General features: G+C 18.8%; 1 protein-coding gene across 3 annotated transcripts in view; it reads right to left on the reverse strand.

Annotated features, from left to right (window-relative positions):
- LOC102673394 overlaps nucleotides 1–15,520 on the reverse strand; it is a 24,722-nt gene that overhangs the window by 7,481 nt on the left and 1,721 nt on the right. For all 3 annotated transcript variants that reach the window (XM_006622878.2, XM_006622877.2, XM_006622881.2), the window contains exons 2-3: nucleotides 12,159–13,114; nucleotides 9,331–10,197 (exon numbers count right to left, since the gene is read on the reverse strand). In XM_006622878.2, the coding sequence (XP_006622941.1) occupies nucleotides 9,331–10,197; nucleotides 12,159–13,114 (1,823 nt within the window). The remainder of the gene's footprint in view (nucleotides 1–9,330; nucleotides 10,198–12,158; nucleotides 13,115–15,520) is intronic.

Here is a 15,520-nt window from a genome sequence, read left to right on the forward strand (position 1 = left end):
ATAGCAATATCATAATTTTTTTTTAATTAATACTTATATTTTTTTTAATGTTATTAAAAATTTTATTAATGTTAGCAACTATCAAGACGAATTTAATAATCTATTACAATTTAATAATAAAAAATTTTATATAATATAATATATAATAAATTCAATATAATGAATTAAAATATATGTTGAATTTTGTAATAATGAACAAAATTATGACAATTCTTCTTATTTTAGAAATTTTTGAAAATTTCAATAATTTATCTTAATCGATTAAAAAACATTGGAAATTTCATTTTGCAAAAAACTCGCTGTCTTTTTTACTTATTTTATCTTATTATATAGATTTTTAATAGATTGATGGAATATCTAAGATCGATTCTAAAGATCAAAATAAATGTAAAAGTTGATATACGAAATATCAATTGTAAATATTTATTACCATTATATATATATTATATATAATGGTATAAATCTCTAAATGTTTTTTATTGTAATAATTCAATAATTGCAATTTTTATCAATTTTTATCTTAACTTTGAATATTCGAAATCTTATTCTATGAAAAGTAGATATTCTATTCTTTTTAATTAAAATTATAAAATTTAATTATAAAAGTAATTCATTAATTATATTTTCATTAATTATAATTTATTTGATTTATAATTAAAAAATATTAAATTATTAACTTCAAAATCAAAAAATTTTTAAAATTTAATCATATAAATTTAATAAGTTTTTTAGTAAAATTTCGAAAAAATAGAATTTAATTAATATTTCTCATATAAAATAAAAAGAAAAATATCGTTTACAGAATTCTCCAGTTATATTAAAAAATATGTTAAAAAAAGTTATATTAAAAAAAATTAAGAATTAGGACATTAAAAGCTCATTCTCGTTTTTGAATAAAAAAAAATACTATAAAATTACAAAAAATCATTAGAAATTAAATTTTTTTCAATACAAAAAATAAATTTATAAATATTTATTTCATTAATACTATTTCATAATACTATTTGATATCAAATTAAGTTACAAATTAAATAATTTTTCTTATATTTTCTATTCAATGAACAATTTTTAAAAATTCTTTTTAATAAAAATCTTAATAAAATCTATTTTTATTGTTTTATATCTATTTAAATGTATATTTAATGAAATATTGCTGATATAATATATAATTACATTCAATGTTAACATATAATGAAAACTTTTTAAACTTAATTTGAAAAAAGATAGCCAAATAATTTTTTTAAAACTCTTATTTTATTGAAAATAAAATTTATTTTTTATTATGAATAAAAATATAAATAATTCTTTTTTTCAATGTTATTTTATTTTTTCTCTCCATTAAAAATAAAGTTTGCGTAATATCGATTTTATAAGCTTTTCATAAATGTCGTAATATTGTATTATAAACAAAGAAAAAGTTTCGAGTCTGAATATCTTGAAAAATAATTTGGTAAATATATTAACATTCCAAATAACTTTTCAATTGCTTATAATTTAATAAATAATATCAACTAATATTTTTAAATTTAAAAGTTATAACTCTAGAATTTAAAAATATCCCATTATATATTATAACATTCATAACACTCTATAATAAATCATTAAATTTGTCTTGAAAATTGTTATAAAGTATGATAAAAATATAAGTGTCAATTTAGAAAATAACATCGTAATGACATTTCACGAATGCCATAATTTATTACAAATTAAAAAAATTTATTCTGGTTTTCATATTGCACTTTGTTTTTTCTATTTTTTTTTAAATTTGTTATTTATAAGAAAAATACTGAAAAGTAATAATATAAATACTTTAAATATATGTATAATTTTATTTTAAAATTTATATTATAAATAATAAAAAAATATCTTTTAATTATCATTGTAAAATATGCTAATTGAATTGAATTTGATATTAGATAATAAGAATTTCAAAATCAAAAATCTAAGTTAGTCGCGAATTCTCGAGTCTTAAAACTTCAAGGACAAAAACGGAATGCTTTATCGATTAATCAATAAACTGACCACTTCTAATGACTAGTGGTTTTAATGCTTAGTGGTATATGTTAATAATACATGAGATTAGAAACACGCGAATAGTAGATTCGGTGCGATAGTGACATTATGTTATATATATCCAAATACATTATAATATTTCACATTATATTAAATTCACTACGCAAAAAAGCAAAATGCAATATATATTATGATTCTTTAATTGCAAAAATTCAAACAATAGCATTCTTAAAATTAAATGCAGGCGTAAGTTAATGATCAATGGAAATAAAACTTATTTCTCTAAAATTCTGAGATTATATGTATATATGTGCATATTTCAATTTGACAATAATTTAAATTTAATAATTTATTTATTAATTATGTAATAATGGCTGATCCATTATTATAATAAACGAAAAAAAGATAATAAATTGTGGCTTTTTATTTTTATTGTCTGATTATTAGGATCTAAAATCTATTAAAAAATAAAATAATAAAAATTATATAATAAAATGTATTGTTACATATATGAATACATTATTATAAAGAAACGAATGGATTAATAATTCATTTTCAAAATAAGCAATTTATTTTTTTAATAGAAAGTTTCTATTGACAATATTTTATTTACATTAATAATTAAATTATATATTGAAAGTTAAAAAGAGATATAAAAATATATACGTATCAGAATTTTAATAAATTTCATATATGCATAAATAATTATGCATGAATTTATTCTTCTATTTATATGTACTTTGCAATGTAATCAGAGCAAAAAATATCCTCTAAATAATAAATCTATTAGTAATAATTCATAATATATACGCTAATATTATTAGTAATATTATTATATACTATAAATGATAAATACTATAGTAATTTTTTTTGACAAAGAGTTCCTAAAATATGATCAAGATTGACAAATAAATACGATAAATCGCATAACATATTATATATATTTAAAAAAGATTCGTAATAATCTTGATTTAAGTTTGATTATTTAATTTCTTTTTTTTTTGAAATGATCACTATTTCCTTTATTCGATATTTCGAAGTCTTGATCATAAAATCTCTTAGTTTCAAGATCTTAACTTCCTTGATTTCTCAAGGAAAACAAGATATTGATGATCAATCATTTTTTTTGACATAATTAGATTAAAAATTTATCACTGTTAAATTAAATTAAAATTTTATTATAAATATTTAAATAATAAAAATTTTAAAAGTCACTAATATAATTGATATTTTATATTTGAGTATCAAATTAGAACTTGTTCAGACAAGAAAATATCAGATAATAGATAAAGATATATAAATATCAAAATTTCAGAAAAAAATTATAATTATTTATCTATATGATTAATCAAATTCAAAAATTATAATTGAATATATAAAATTAATTTAAGAGAAAATTATCAAATTAATAGGAGATAATAAAAAAATTGTAATGTAATAATAAATTATTAAGAAATTTTTAGAACAGTATACCTGATACGATGTCTACGTTGACTACAATAGAAATATTGACGACAAATCGTTGAATCGTGGTTCATCTTGAATACATGTTACGTCAATGGTGTCAATAACCTTTCGTTGCCATGAGGTTTAAATTGATTTTTCTCTTTTTTTAATTTCTTTTTTTAATTCTACTAATAATCAATATATAAAACAAAACAATCGATTGATTTTATATTCAATTTCAAACAATAATGATAGAATAATAAACAATCTTGTATGAAATACACAAGTGTTTCAAAGTATTAACTTCCAACAGTACACGTTTAATGAAGTAAAAATAATCGAATTTCAAAATTATGCTTTTCCAATGCCAATTTTAAAAAAGATTTTAGAATTTCATTCATATTGTTTAAAAGTGTATATTTCTTTTTGCATTCATATAAAATTTGTTCATATTTATGGTGACTTTTTTTTCCATTATATAATGTAATATAATAGCATGTTCCAATATTAATATCGATTCATAAGATATTCTTCGCGAGCAAGTTCTTTATTCAAAACATTTAATCAATGATTTAAAAATGTTAATCACGCTATGGATCATATAGTTTACCATTTAAATCATAAATTATAATAATAAATTATAAAAAATTATAATAGTATTTATCAATTTCTAATTTGATGATATTTAATTCTCAAAATTTTATTCCAATAATTTTCAAGAAATTTATTTTTTTAATCATATCCAACTTTTTACATTGCACCGATAATAATCAATCAATATTTGCTTCAAATACACCGCACTGCAGTTGTTTTTCCTCATGATGATCGATCAAAGTACAACATCAATTCAATTTCTCGATCATTCGTTTTCTTAAGAAGAATATTTTTTATCATATTTACTTTCGAAATTGATTTAAATTGTTTTCATTTAACTATGATTTCAAATAAAAGATACAATTCGAACTTTATTTAAAAAAATATAATAAATTTTTTCTATTATTGTTGAATTTTTAATAAAAAAACATATAACTTCTTGATGCGATTAATTCTACAACTAACAATAAAATAAATGTATCCAAATCTATCAATAATTAATATAATATTTCAAACATTTAAAAAATAATTTAATCATCATTTTATATGCATATTTTTTAATTTTTTCACAAAACTAAATTTATATAAAAATATTTATATTTTTTATATTTTAAAAATTTATTTATCATATATTTTTTTATCATATATTTTATATTATCTATTATACATCATTTTTTGAATTGAAATTTTTTTCATATCTTATTTATTATTAATTAACATATTATTTAAGAGAATATAAAGAAAATATATTTTCGTAGAATTATTTTTTGATTTTTAACATTTGTAAAATAATTACTTGATAATACTTCAAATAATATATGTCATAGTATTCCAACCAAATTCATTTTCTTGTATGAAATATCGATTAGTAACTGGTAAAACGCCAGAGAAAAAGCAACACGAGGAACGATATGATCGTCGTCAATTTAACTAGTTTAATTTTTTAAAATAATGTATTAAAATAAGATATAAAAAAGATTATCTGATGTCTCTGATATTTAAAATTTGATATTTCAAATAATATAAAAAAAATTTTTATCAAAACAAGAAATAATGAATTATAAATACACTATTGTTTTTGATAATCACTTAAAAACAAATTGTAGCGTTATCGCGAATAAACTTTGAAAAATTTCACGATCGTTTATGCTTCCAGCAACTAGCTATACTGACTAAATATACCATTGCTGATGAATCGTATGTAAGTATGTAAGTAAATACATAGGATCCCTCTAAAGTCAATGTATAACTGTATCCACTTAAAGTCACGTGACGAACAAGGTAGATGAACGCACGTGTATACTTACGCTTGCGTATTTAATCGTTCGTCAGATCATCAGAATTAGGATCAACTGACATTGATCACTTATAATATTCATATTTAATATTTAATTTTTTATTGTATATAAACTGCTAATATTTGATAATTTGATAATATTAATAACTTATTTTTATCATTACTAAAATTTTTTCCTACATTTTGAAATAAATTTCTTAAAATTTTTTTATATTTTAATAATTTCAAGAACAAATATTATTAAAAATGAAATATAAATATTACCATATAAATTATAAGATTAATATATAATTTTTATTGAAAGAAATATATATATTAATTCTTTTAGTTTTTAATTTTTTAAGAATTGATCAACAATTAAACAACAATAACTCTTAATTCCTCGTTTCTTATTGTAATAATTAATTCGATATGTTGATATAACTAAGTAATAAAATTAAGAATATGAAGTAAATATTCATACATATCGATGATAAATGGTACAAAAATATTGATTAATTAATAAATATTAATTAATAAATAATGATTATTCGTTTTATTTATTCTTATGTATTTTCATAAATTTATTTTATTAAATTATTATTTTAAAAAAATGTTGTTAAATTTAGATATATATATATATAGATTATAATTATATCCATGAGAAAAGTTATAAAATTCAATAATTTTGTTTTTGAATAATTTAAAACTATTTTAAACTATTTTAAACTTTTCAAAATTTATATAATGAAAGACACAAATATAAAAGAAACTAATTAATCATAAATTTATTATTTATTATGCAAATTTTCTAATTCCGATATTTAATAGATATTACAAAAACTAACTATTAGAAAAACTAACTAACTTTGTGTTTTTTTTTTATATAATATTTATTTAATATTTTACAATAATGTATAGTATGTGTTTCACATATTTTTCTTTCATTTATCTTTTACATTCTTTTACATTATAAAAAAAAATTGAAATTTTTTTCTCACATTTATAAAAATTTATTTTGTAAATATCTTGTATAATATAAATGTATATAATATAAATAAAATATAAATGTTAATAAATATTTAATATTTATTTGTTAAAATATATTCGTACAAAATGTTTGTTTTGAATGTTTTTATATTTATAAAATAATCAATACGAGGAAATATTATTAATGCATATGTACGCTATTCAAATATTTATACTGAACATTAATTTTCAAACAAATTAATTTTCAAACAAATTGGAAAAATTTTTGTAATATAATTATTAATAATAACGATTTCAAATATAACAATAATTATTATCTTTTTTTTTTATAAAATGCATTTAATAATGAATAAAATCTTGATAAATTTTGAAAAATATAATAGAATTATTATATAAATATACCGTTAAGAGAACTCCTACAACAAATAGTACCGTTGACTCGGAGTAGAATATTATAAGTCCGTAAGAACTATTGACCCAAAAACCGTGTATTGTATTTACAGTATTTACTCAATCGATATAATTACTCAAATAAATAATAGTTTTAAATTTTTTTCATTTTCTTTTATATTTGACATAATATTCAACAAATTTAAATATACAAGTATTAGTAAGTAAATAAGAAACTATTAAAAAAATAATATCAGTTTTTTAAATAGAAATGATCAATTTAGAATTACAATATACTTTTGAAGAATTGAAAATATAAATTTTTTTTTATTAAATTTTGTTTTATTATACAGTCTAATTATTATAATTCTTTAATTTTTATTGATTACACAATTGCAAAAATAGAATATTTTATGAACATAGAATATTCTTAAATCATAAATTTATGTGCATAAACTATTTTAAATTATTTATTTTATCGAAATAAAAAATCAATTTAACTTTTTTATCAGCTTAATATTAATATAAAATATAATAAATAGATATAAAAATATAGTGAAGAAAATAAATCGTTTAAATTATATAAATATTTGAAAAGTTCGGAAACTTAATATAAATATTAGAAATAACATAAAAAAATAAAAAAAATATAAAAAAATAAAAAAATTCAAAAGTTATCTTTTATCTTTCTGCAAAAAAATACTAAATTTTATAACAATTGATTTAACAATTTTCGAATAATCGTTAATTATAGAAATTAATTATTGATATTTTTGACTTTAACAATTTCTTATTTTTAGTGATATTTGATTTTTATGAATAGAAAAACAAAATATATGTATCAAGTTTTGATTTAAATATGAAAAGAATTCAAAAGACAAAATTGATATTGCAAATTTAAATGATCTCATCAATATTTTTGAATTTTTTTCTACAATTTACATTCGATATTATTTTTTTTCTAGTAAAATGAAATGAATTTTAGTATGAAAAATTTTGAAGTAAGTTTTGAAATTCATCTTTGTAATATAAATCTTCGACAATTGCTTAATGTGAACGAAACTATATATAATATTTTCTCTAAGTTTTCAAATATTAAATCATGATATTTTTTTATTTTTTCTTATATTCTTCGATAATGGAAATTTATGATTTTTTAAACATTTTAAAAGTCAGTTATTTTTTAATTTCTTATATTATTCGTAAATCTTTGAATGAACATATAAATATATATGATTGAGAAATTTTTTACAATATATAAATTATATCTAATATATTCTTTTCAAGTTTAAAGAAGAACTTTATACTTATCTTTATTCTCTATTTGCAAAAATTAAATAGCGCTAATAATTATTAAAGTTAAAATATTATGTTAACTTATGTAATCAACGATTATGAAAACAATTAATTATTAAATTGATATTATAAAATTAATTGTTATAAAATTGGCATTTATTATTTTTCATTCTTCTATTAACTTTCAAATCCTTTTTATTTGTTATTTCTAATGTTATTTATAATAAAACTTTTTAAACACACATATAAAAAATATGGATAAAAAATTTGTGAAATGTTTTTTTGATTCCCAGCATTAACAACATTGTAATAAATATTATTTTTTATTATTAATTTTAAGTTTTATATTACTTATTCATATTATTTTATATAACAGTTTTAATGAATAATCGATTTATAGGAAAAAAATAAAACATTTATCATTATATTGATCATTTTTAGCATGCATCATGTTTCAGATTTTAAAATTATATATTTAGTTATAAATATTAATAAAATAAAAATTTGTTTTGTTCCTTAATTCCTAATATATAAGATTTAATATTTAGCAAAATAAAAAAATAGAAATTAATTAATTGTAGTAAATATTACATCATTAATCTGCATTTTAAAATTTTATTTTAAATTTTAAAAAATCAACATGTTATAAATTATATATATATATATAATTAAAATAATATTTTTTTATAAAATATAAAAAAATCATTATCTTTTATTTACATGTACATATGTATATATATTTTCACATATGTATATATATTCAGTTTCATGTCATGACATGAAACTATTTATTTGATATATTATAAGCTTTGCGAATATTTTATGTTAATTCAATAATTTAAAAGAGACTTTCTATACATTTATCGCATAAATAGTACAACTAGTTTTTAAATAATTTAATAAAAATAGATAATAAAATAAAAATATATATACAGAAATAATTTCTTAAATTAATTTCCTAATATTTTGGTCACCAAATGTGACAGTTTGCGTCACAAAAAAGATTCAAAGCATAAGTAAGTATTTGCAATCAAACATGAATGAACACAACTTGTTAAGCCGATTTTCGATGAATGTGAATAGAATTAAATAAACAAAATATGATGTCTTTAACAAATTTCTCGATTTAGATTTTCAATAATTCTTTGAAAAAGAAGATATTAATATTCATACAAATGGTATATTTTAATATTTTGTTTATTATTCGAAAGATAATGTATGGAAAATTTTTTGAATCTTAGAGATTTTTATTGATAAAGTAAAACTTGTTCAAATAAATTCTATTGAATTCTCTATTTAGAAAAATAAAAAATGATGAAACTCACCGTCTGGAAGCGATGCGTTGTGGACTTGTCGTGCTGGAAGGTGGACTTGTAGAAATACCGCCAAAAGAACTAGAATATGTCGTAGTTCCTGAAACGGTTGTGTCACTACCCGTAGTTGACGACAAAACACTATTTTGCCTCGAAGTAATTTCACGATTTCTTATTCTTTGCGATCGACTTCCTCGAAATTGTCTTTCACTTCTTTGGAATACAACATTTAAATTATTTGTATTTCTAACAGGAGCACTTGATGGTCTCACAAGAGTGCCGGATGTACCATTTGTTTGGGCAGCTAATATTTCTGGTGCAATTAGGGCGATATCTGGTAAAGAATTTGGCGCGGACGCAATAGTTCCGCGGCAATTATTCGAATCGATGCTTCGTTGTCGTTCGGTTTCTTCCGGTAATCTTAAATGGCGCAAACGTCTCATTGAAGCTCGTACCCAAGAATTAACAACTGTAGAGTTTTCACGTATTTCCTGATCGATAATTTCGTTATTTGCGTTGCAATGTATAATTTCATTCTGATCATGTCTGTTACAATCAGACAACGGATCGGATGTTGACCATCGCGAACTATCAACTACTAGGGATTTCACTGTTCCAGAAACAGACATCGCGGCACTACAACCCGCTTCGATGGCACGATACTCGTGATTGCGCCTGCGCTTTGCAGTTTCATTGGTGGGGGATGCACTCCTTCCTTTTGTGTTTTCCTGAACCGCGTCAACCACACTAACTGCTAACGACTCCGTAACTCGCGGATATTCTATTTCTTCCAGCCATGACCAATCTACTTCCGAACAATCTGAATATCTATCCCCTTGATCTTCTTTATTGGTTTCTATTTCTTGTTTTATTGAACAACTGTAAATAAAAATAGTTTTTTTAATTTATCGTTCCTCTGCATTTAAATTACATGTTATGATTACTTGTTAAATTAAAAAGAAATATAAATTATACATAATTATAAATATATACAATATATATTTCTTTGAATTATGTATTATAAGAAAATTTAGCTAGATATATTACGAATAATATAAAAGTAAATAATATAGTATATCTAAAAAGAAAAAAAAGAATACGTGAAATTAAAAAGAGATTAAATCCAAAAAAATATGAATCATATAGAAAAAGTTTTATCAATCTTTATTTTTCGGACGTGACTACAAATGTTACTTTAAATATTTACATACATAGTTTTGCCTCTATATTTTTCGTACAATTTATGACATTACTTCTAATTAATCATAATATTTTAAAACAGAAGCTCTTTAAAATGAATAATATTTCTATCATAATTTATTGATTCTATCGTTATTAATTTTCAAAAATGATCTACTTTCTATTTATATAAACTATTTTAACTTAACTAAAAAAAATTTAATATATATTTTTATATGAAATATTGTATTATTATTATATTCTAAAAGATAAAAAAAGCTATCAAATTTCTGCTTTTACATTTTCATTTCTAATCATAAAAAAATTACATAATTTATAAAATTTTCTTCCTATTTTTTTATAAACTTGATAAAAATCAAACTTTTATATTATTATATAAAATCTGCTCATATTCTGCAATGAATATTGATGACATTTAACAAATTCAACTTCTCAATTAAAAACAATTATTCAGTATTAATAAATAGACTCATTTATTAAAAACTAAATTGTTATATATTGTACAATATTACATGAATAAAATAGAATTTTGTAATATTTTGAAAAATAATATTTTTATTTATTATTTATTATAATAATGAAATTTTGTTAATGTAAAAAGCGCTTTTTAAATATTATACAAAAATAATATTTAAAATTATCACAAAAAATTATTATTCTCAAATATTTTGTGGAAAAACGAAAAAGATTTATCAAATATAACATAAAATATACATAACAAAAAAATTTACTTGATGACTTTAAAAAATAAGTAATAAAATCAAAGTTTGAAATCAAAGTGAATATTTCTTAATATATGACTTCATGACTTAATGATAACTTGATCATATTATCATTATCCATATATTCAAAGTCAAAATAAAATAATTTAAATGAATATTTAAATAAGATTCAAGTTCATGATTTAATAAAATTATTCTGAGATTTTTATATTATTTTAAACGTACGTATATTTATACATACATATACTATTATTAAAAAATTTGGAAATAGTCAATTTCAAATGAAATAAAAAATGTTTTTGTAAATATTAAAATATTAAAATAACTATTTATAATAAATATTTATTAACATTGACAATTAATTTTAGACAATTAATAGAAAATTAATAGAAGAATTAATAGAAATTAATAGAAAAAAATTAATAGAATAAATTAATAGAGAAAAATTAAAAAAATTAATAGAGAAAAATTAATAGAAAAGAAATTAATAGAATGTTGAAAAAATATCAAAACTTTTTTAATAAAAATAAAATAATTTTTTAATAAAATAATCATTTTGATGAATCAAAAATTTTGATATAATTTTATATTCATTTGATATTATCGTAATATTTATTTCACTATACATATATTATTTTATTATTTAGCAAGCTTTGATTATAACAAATAAATTTAATTTATTACATATGTGATTTTTAATGATTTTATTTAAATCATCAATTATTAAAATCCTTATTTTTTATTCCTTTTTTAAATTTTTGGATAATAATATATAATATAAGATATTATGATATCTTATATATATAAACTTGTATATTATACAATAACCAAATATTATAATTTTTATTATTTTTAATAATTTATTGCTAATTTATTATATTTAAATAAACGCGAAAGCAAATAATAAAATTACTATACCTTAAAATAAAACTAGACTGCCGATGAATACCATTGAAAATTGGTTGTGAGCAATTATATTCTCTTAAACTACTTGATCTATCGAATCGTGAGAATGCATCCTGTGTTACAATTTTGAATGTGGTTCCTTCTGTCCAAGATTTACGATGTGCATGTTGAAATGATCTTTTTTTGGCTTGAACAAACATTTCTTCTTCGGAACATTTTTTAATAATATTCATATTATTAGTTTCGAATTCATAACTAAAAGGATGAGATATATTTTTCGAAATATTTTCAGAAAGTTTATCTGAAGATTCAAAAGCTAAGTTATTTGTATCGGTTTTCCAATATTCTAAAACTTTTGAACAATCATTATTATGGTAATTCAACAAATGTTTATTTTTTATAGTAGAACATGTTAATAACATAAATCTATGTGAATTTATAAGTTGATCGTAATGGTTACATTTTGCCTCAGCATGATCTTCATTGTCATCATGTTCTGTGAGAAAATTGAAAGCATTATTAATTTCTTGTGCTTCAAATGTTTCTTCTTCAAGCTTTTCAATGGGATAATATTCATCTTTATGATTTGATACACTCCCATAATCGACAGTATCTTGATGCTCTTCATTAATATCAGAACAAGTCTTTCTTATAACTGGTTCTAAGTTCCTGGTAATATCGCGAACTCTTTTTATGGTATCAGATGAAACGACATCAATTCTTTTACGAATAGGTACTACTTGATCATGACCTAAAGTGACTAATATATCACCATTGTCATTTATACATTGTATTTGTTCTTGTTTTCTAGTTAATGATAATGCCTGTTCTAATTTTGGCGGACACACATCGAGAAGATGTTCTTGCTCATCGGATAATGATTCTTGAATCGATACTCGTGATACACAATTATCGTTTCCAAGATCGATCAAATCACCATCTTCATTTGAAATCATTTTGATTAATAGCTGTAACGAAAAAAATAAATTTAATTATACTAAATATTTAATTATATATATATATAATATTTATTTAATTATATATATATATATAATATCTATTAATATTTATTCATCATGTACATCTCGCATTAATTGTTTAAATTTCTACGATCAATCTAACTTCGTTCCACGAATAAAGTGAGCCGTTACCTTTTCTTTTCAACATTTGAACTTGTCCTACATTCACTTGACCTGAGAATCAAATATCTGCATCATATTATAATGAATATATATAATGAAAATATATTAATTCTAAATTATAAAAATTTATTTTATATATAAGAAATTAATATAATTAAATTACTCTTAATTTTTTATGAATTATCAAACTCACTAAATATGATTTACTTTACTTCGAAAATATTGAATAATAAAATGTCTATATGATTAATATTTTTTAATAACTAATTAAAATCGATGTTTAATCTTATTGTATAAAGAAATACATATGAATATTAGAAGTTAAAGAAAATAAACTATAGCTTCTCCAACGGTCTTACATATATTATGAGAAACCATTAACAATGTTGTGCTAAAGATAATTTGCAAACTTATTATTATTATAAAATATTATTTATAAATTATCTTACTATATCTAACAGCATTGCGATTATAAATAATATAAATAGACATGACGATAATTTCTCATTTTCATTTAGATTATTTATATTATGTATGTCTTTAAAGATTATACTTCATTTTTTATTTTATTGTTATTATCATTTCCAAGATTACTTTTATCATATGAAAAATTGAATATATTTATTATAATATATTATATATAATATATTATATTTATATTTATATATTCTTAAGAAAACATAATTTTTCATCGAAATAAATTTTATAAAATCGAATAAAGAAATTTTCAAATAAAAAAAAATTAAAAGTTTCAAATCAAATTTGATAAAGAATATCATAATCATTCATTTTTTTACTGTCATTATTTTATATTTTAATATTATCTTTAACATTAAACAAATAGACATTTTGCCTTGAATTTTTAGTTTATTATTAGTTACTTTATAAAATTATTATTATTATTATTAATTATATTTATTATTAGTTACATTTTATAAAATAATAGATAAATAAATAATAGATATAATATATTAATCGAGGCATTCAATTTTTTAATGTATTTTTAGAAACATATTATATTAATAATAAATTAAAAAGTTATATCAACAAAATTAAAATATATCATTGAAATTAAAATATAATTTTTTGAAAAATTATATTTTAGAGAAATAGCGGAATAAAATAGAAATAGTGAATTCTACAATTTTTAATTATTCCAAACCTTATAATTTCTAAAAGTGTTAATATTAATTTATTAATTCATTCGTTATTTCAATAAAATTGCTATAATCTAGTAGCTAAGCAATATCAAATAATATATATTTAATTATTAAATTATAGTTTGTTTTGCAATAAAAATTAGAAAAATAATATTAAAAAGTAATTATAATTATAATAATGTAACTTGTTAACAAAAATAAAAAAAATGGAATAGAATATACACAAAAAAAAATGCAAAATATATTTATATCAAATAATAATCATATGATTAATAATTAATATAAATGATAAAAGTATGATTTATATATGAAAAGTATAATATTTTTTATAATATATAATATATTATAAAATATATATTTTTTTTAAAATATATATAATATATATATTTTTTATATTATAATAAAAGTATAATATTTTTTAATTTCTTGAAATTTTATTATATATTTTAACAATGCATTAACAAAATTAACTGAAATTTTTGTTAGAAATTGATCTAAAAGTTGAAATGAAGAGATTGTCACGATCGATACTTTAAGACAAATCCGTTGCCAGCACACTTGTTCGAGTAACAGGTAACGAGTAACCGGACCTCAGCTGGCTATGATTCTACATAATTCATTCGTGAATCATACAAGCAACTTAAGAATTCTTACGCAATTAACTAATAAAACAAAAAAATCATCTTAAAAAAAATAATCATTTTATAATAATCATCAATATAAATTATCAAATAAATTTTTTATTTTTCTTGTTCATCAAAAAAAAGCGTTAAATTACTTTTCAAATTTATCTTAAGTATTATCATGAATTTCTATATTTATGTTACCATTTATATTTGTCAATATTTTTAAATATTTCATTTAAAAAATAATAAATGAATGATGATAAGTGAATTAAAAAAAAATTTTTGTTATATATAATAATAATATTATATTAGTATACTATATTATAATATATATTATATATTATATGTTATATATTATATATAATATTATATTATATTATATATAATATAATAATATAAAATTTTTTTAGTATATTTATATTTTTATATTTATATTTTTTTTTAAT

The sequence above is a fragment of the Apis dorsata genome, unplaced genomic scaffold, assembly GCF_000469605.1.
Source record: "Apis dorsata unplaced genomic scaffold, Apis dorsata 1.3 scaffold_787, whole genome shotgun sequence".
NCBI classification, from domain to species: Eukaryota; Metazoa; Arthropoda; class Insecta; order Hymenoptera; family Apidae; genus Apis; species Apis dorsata.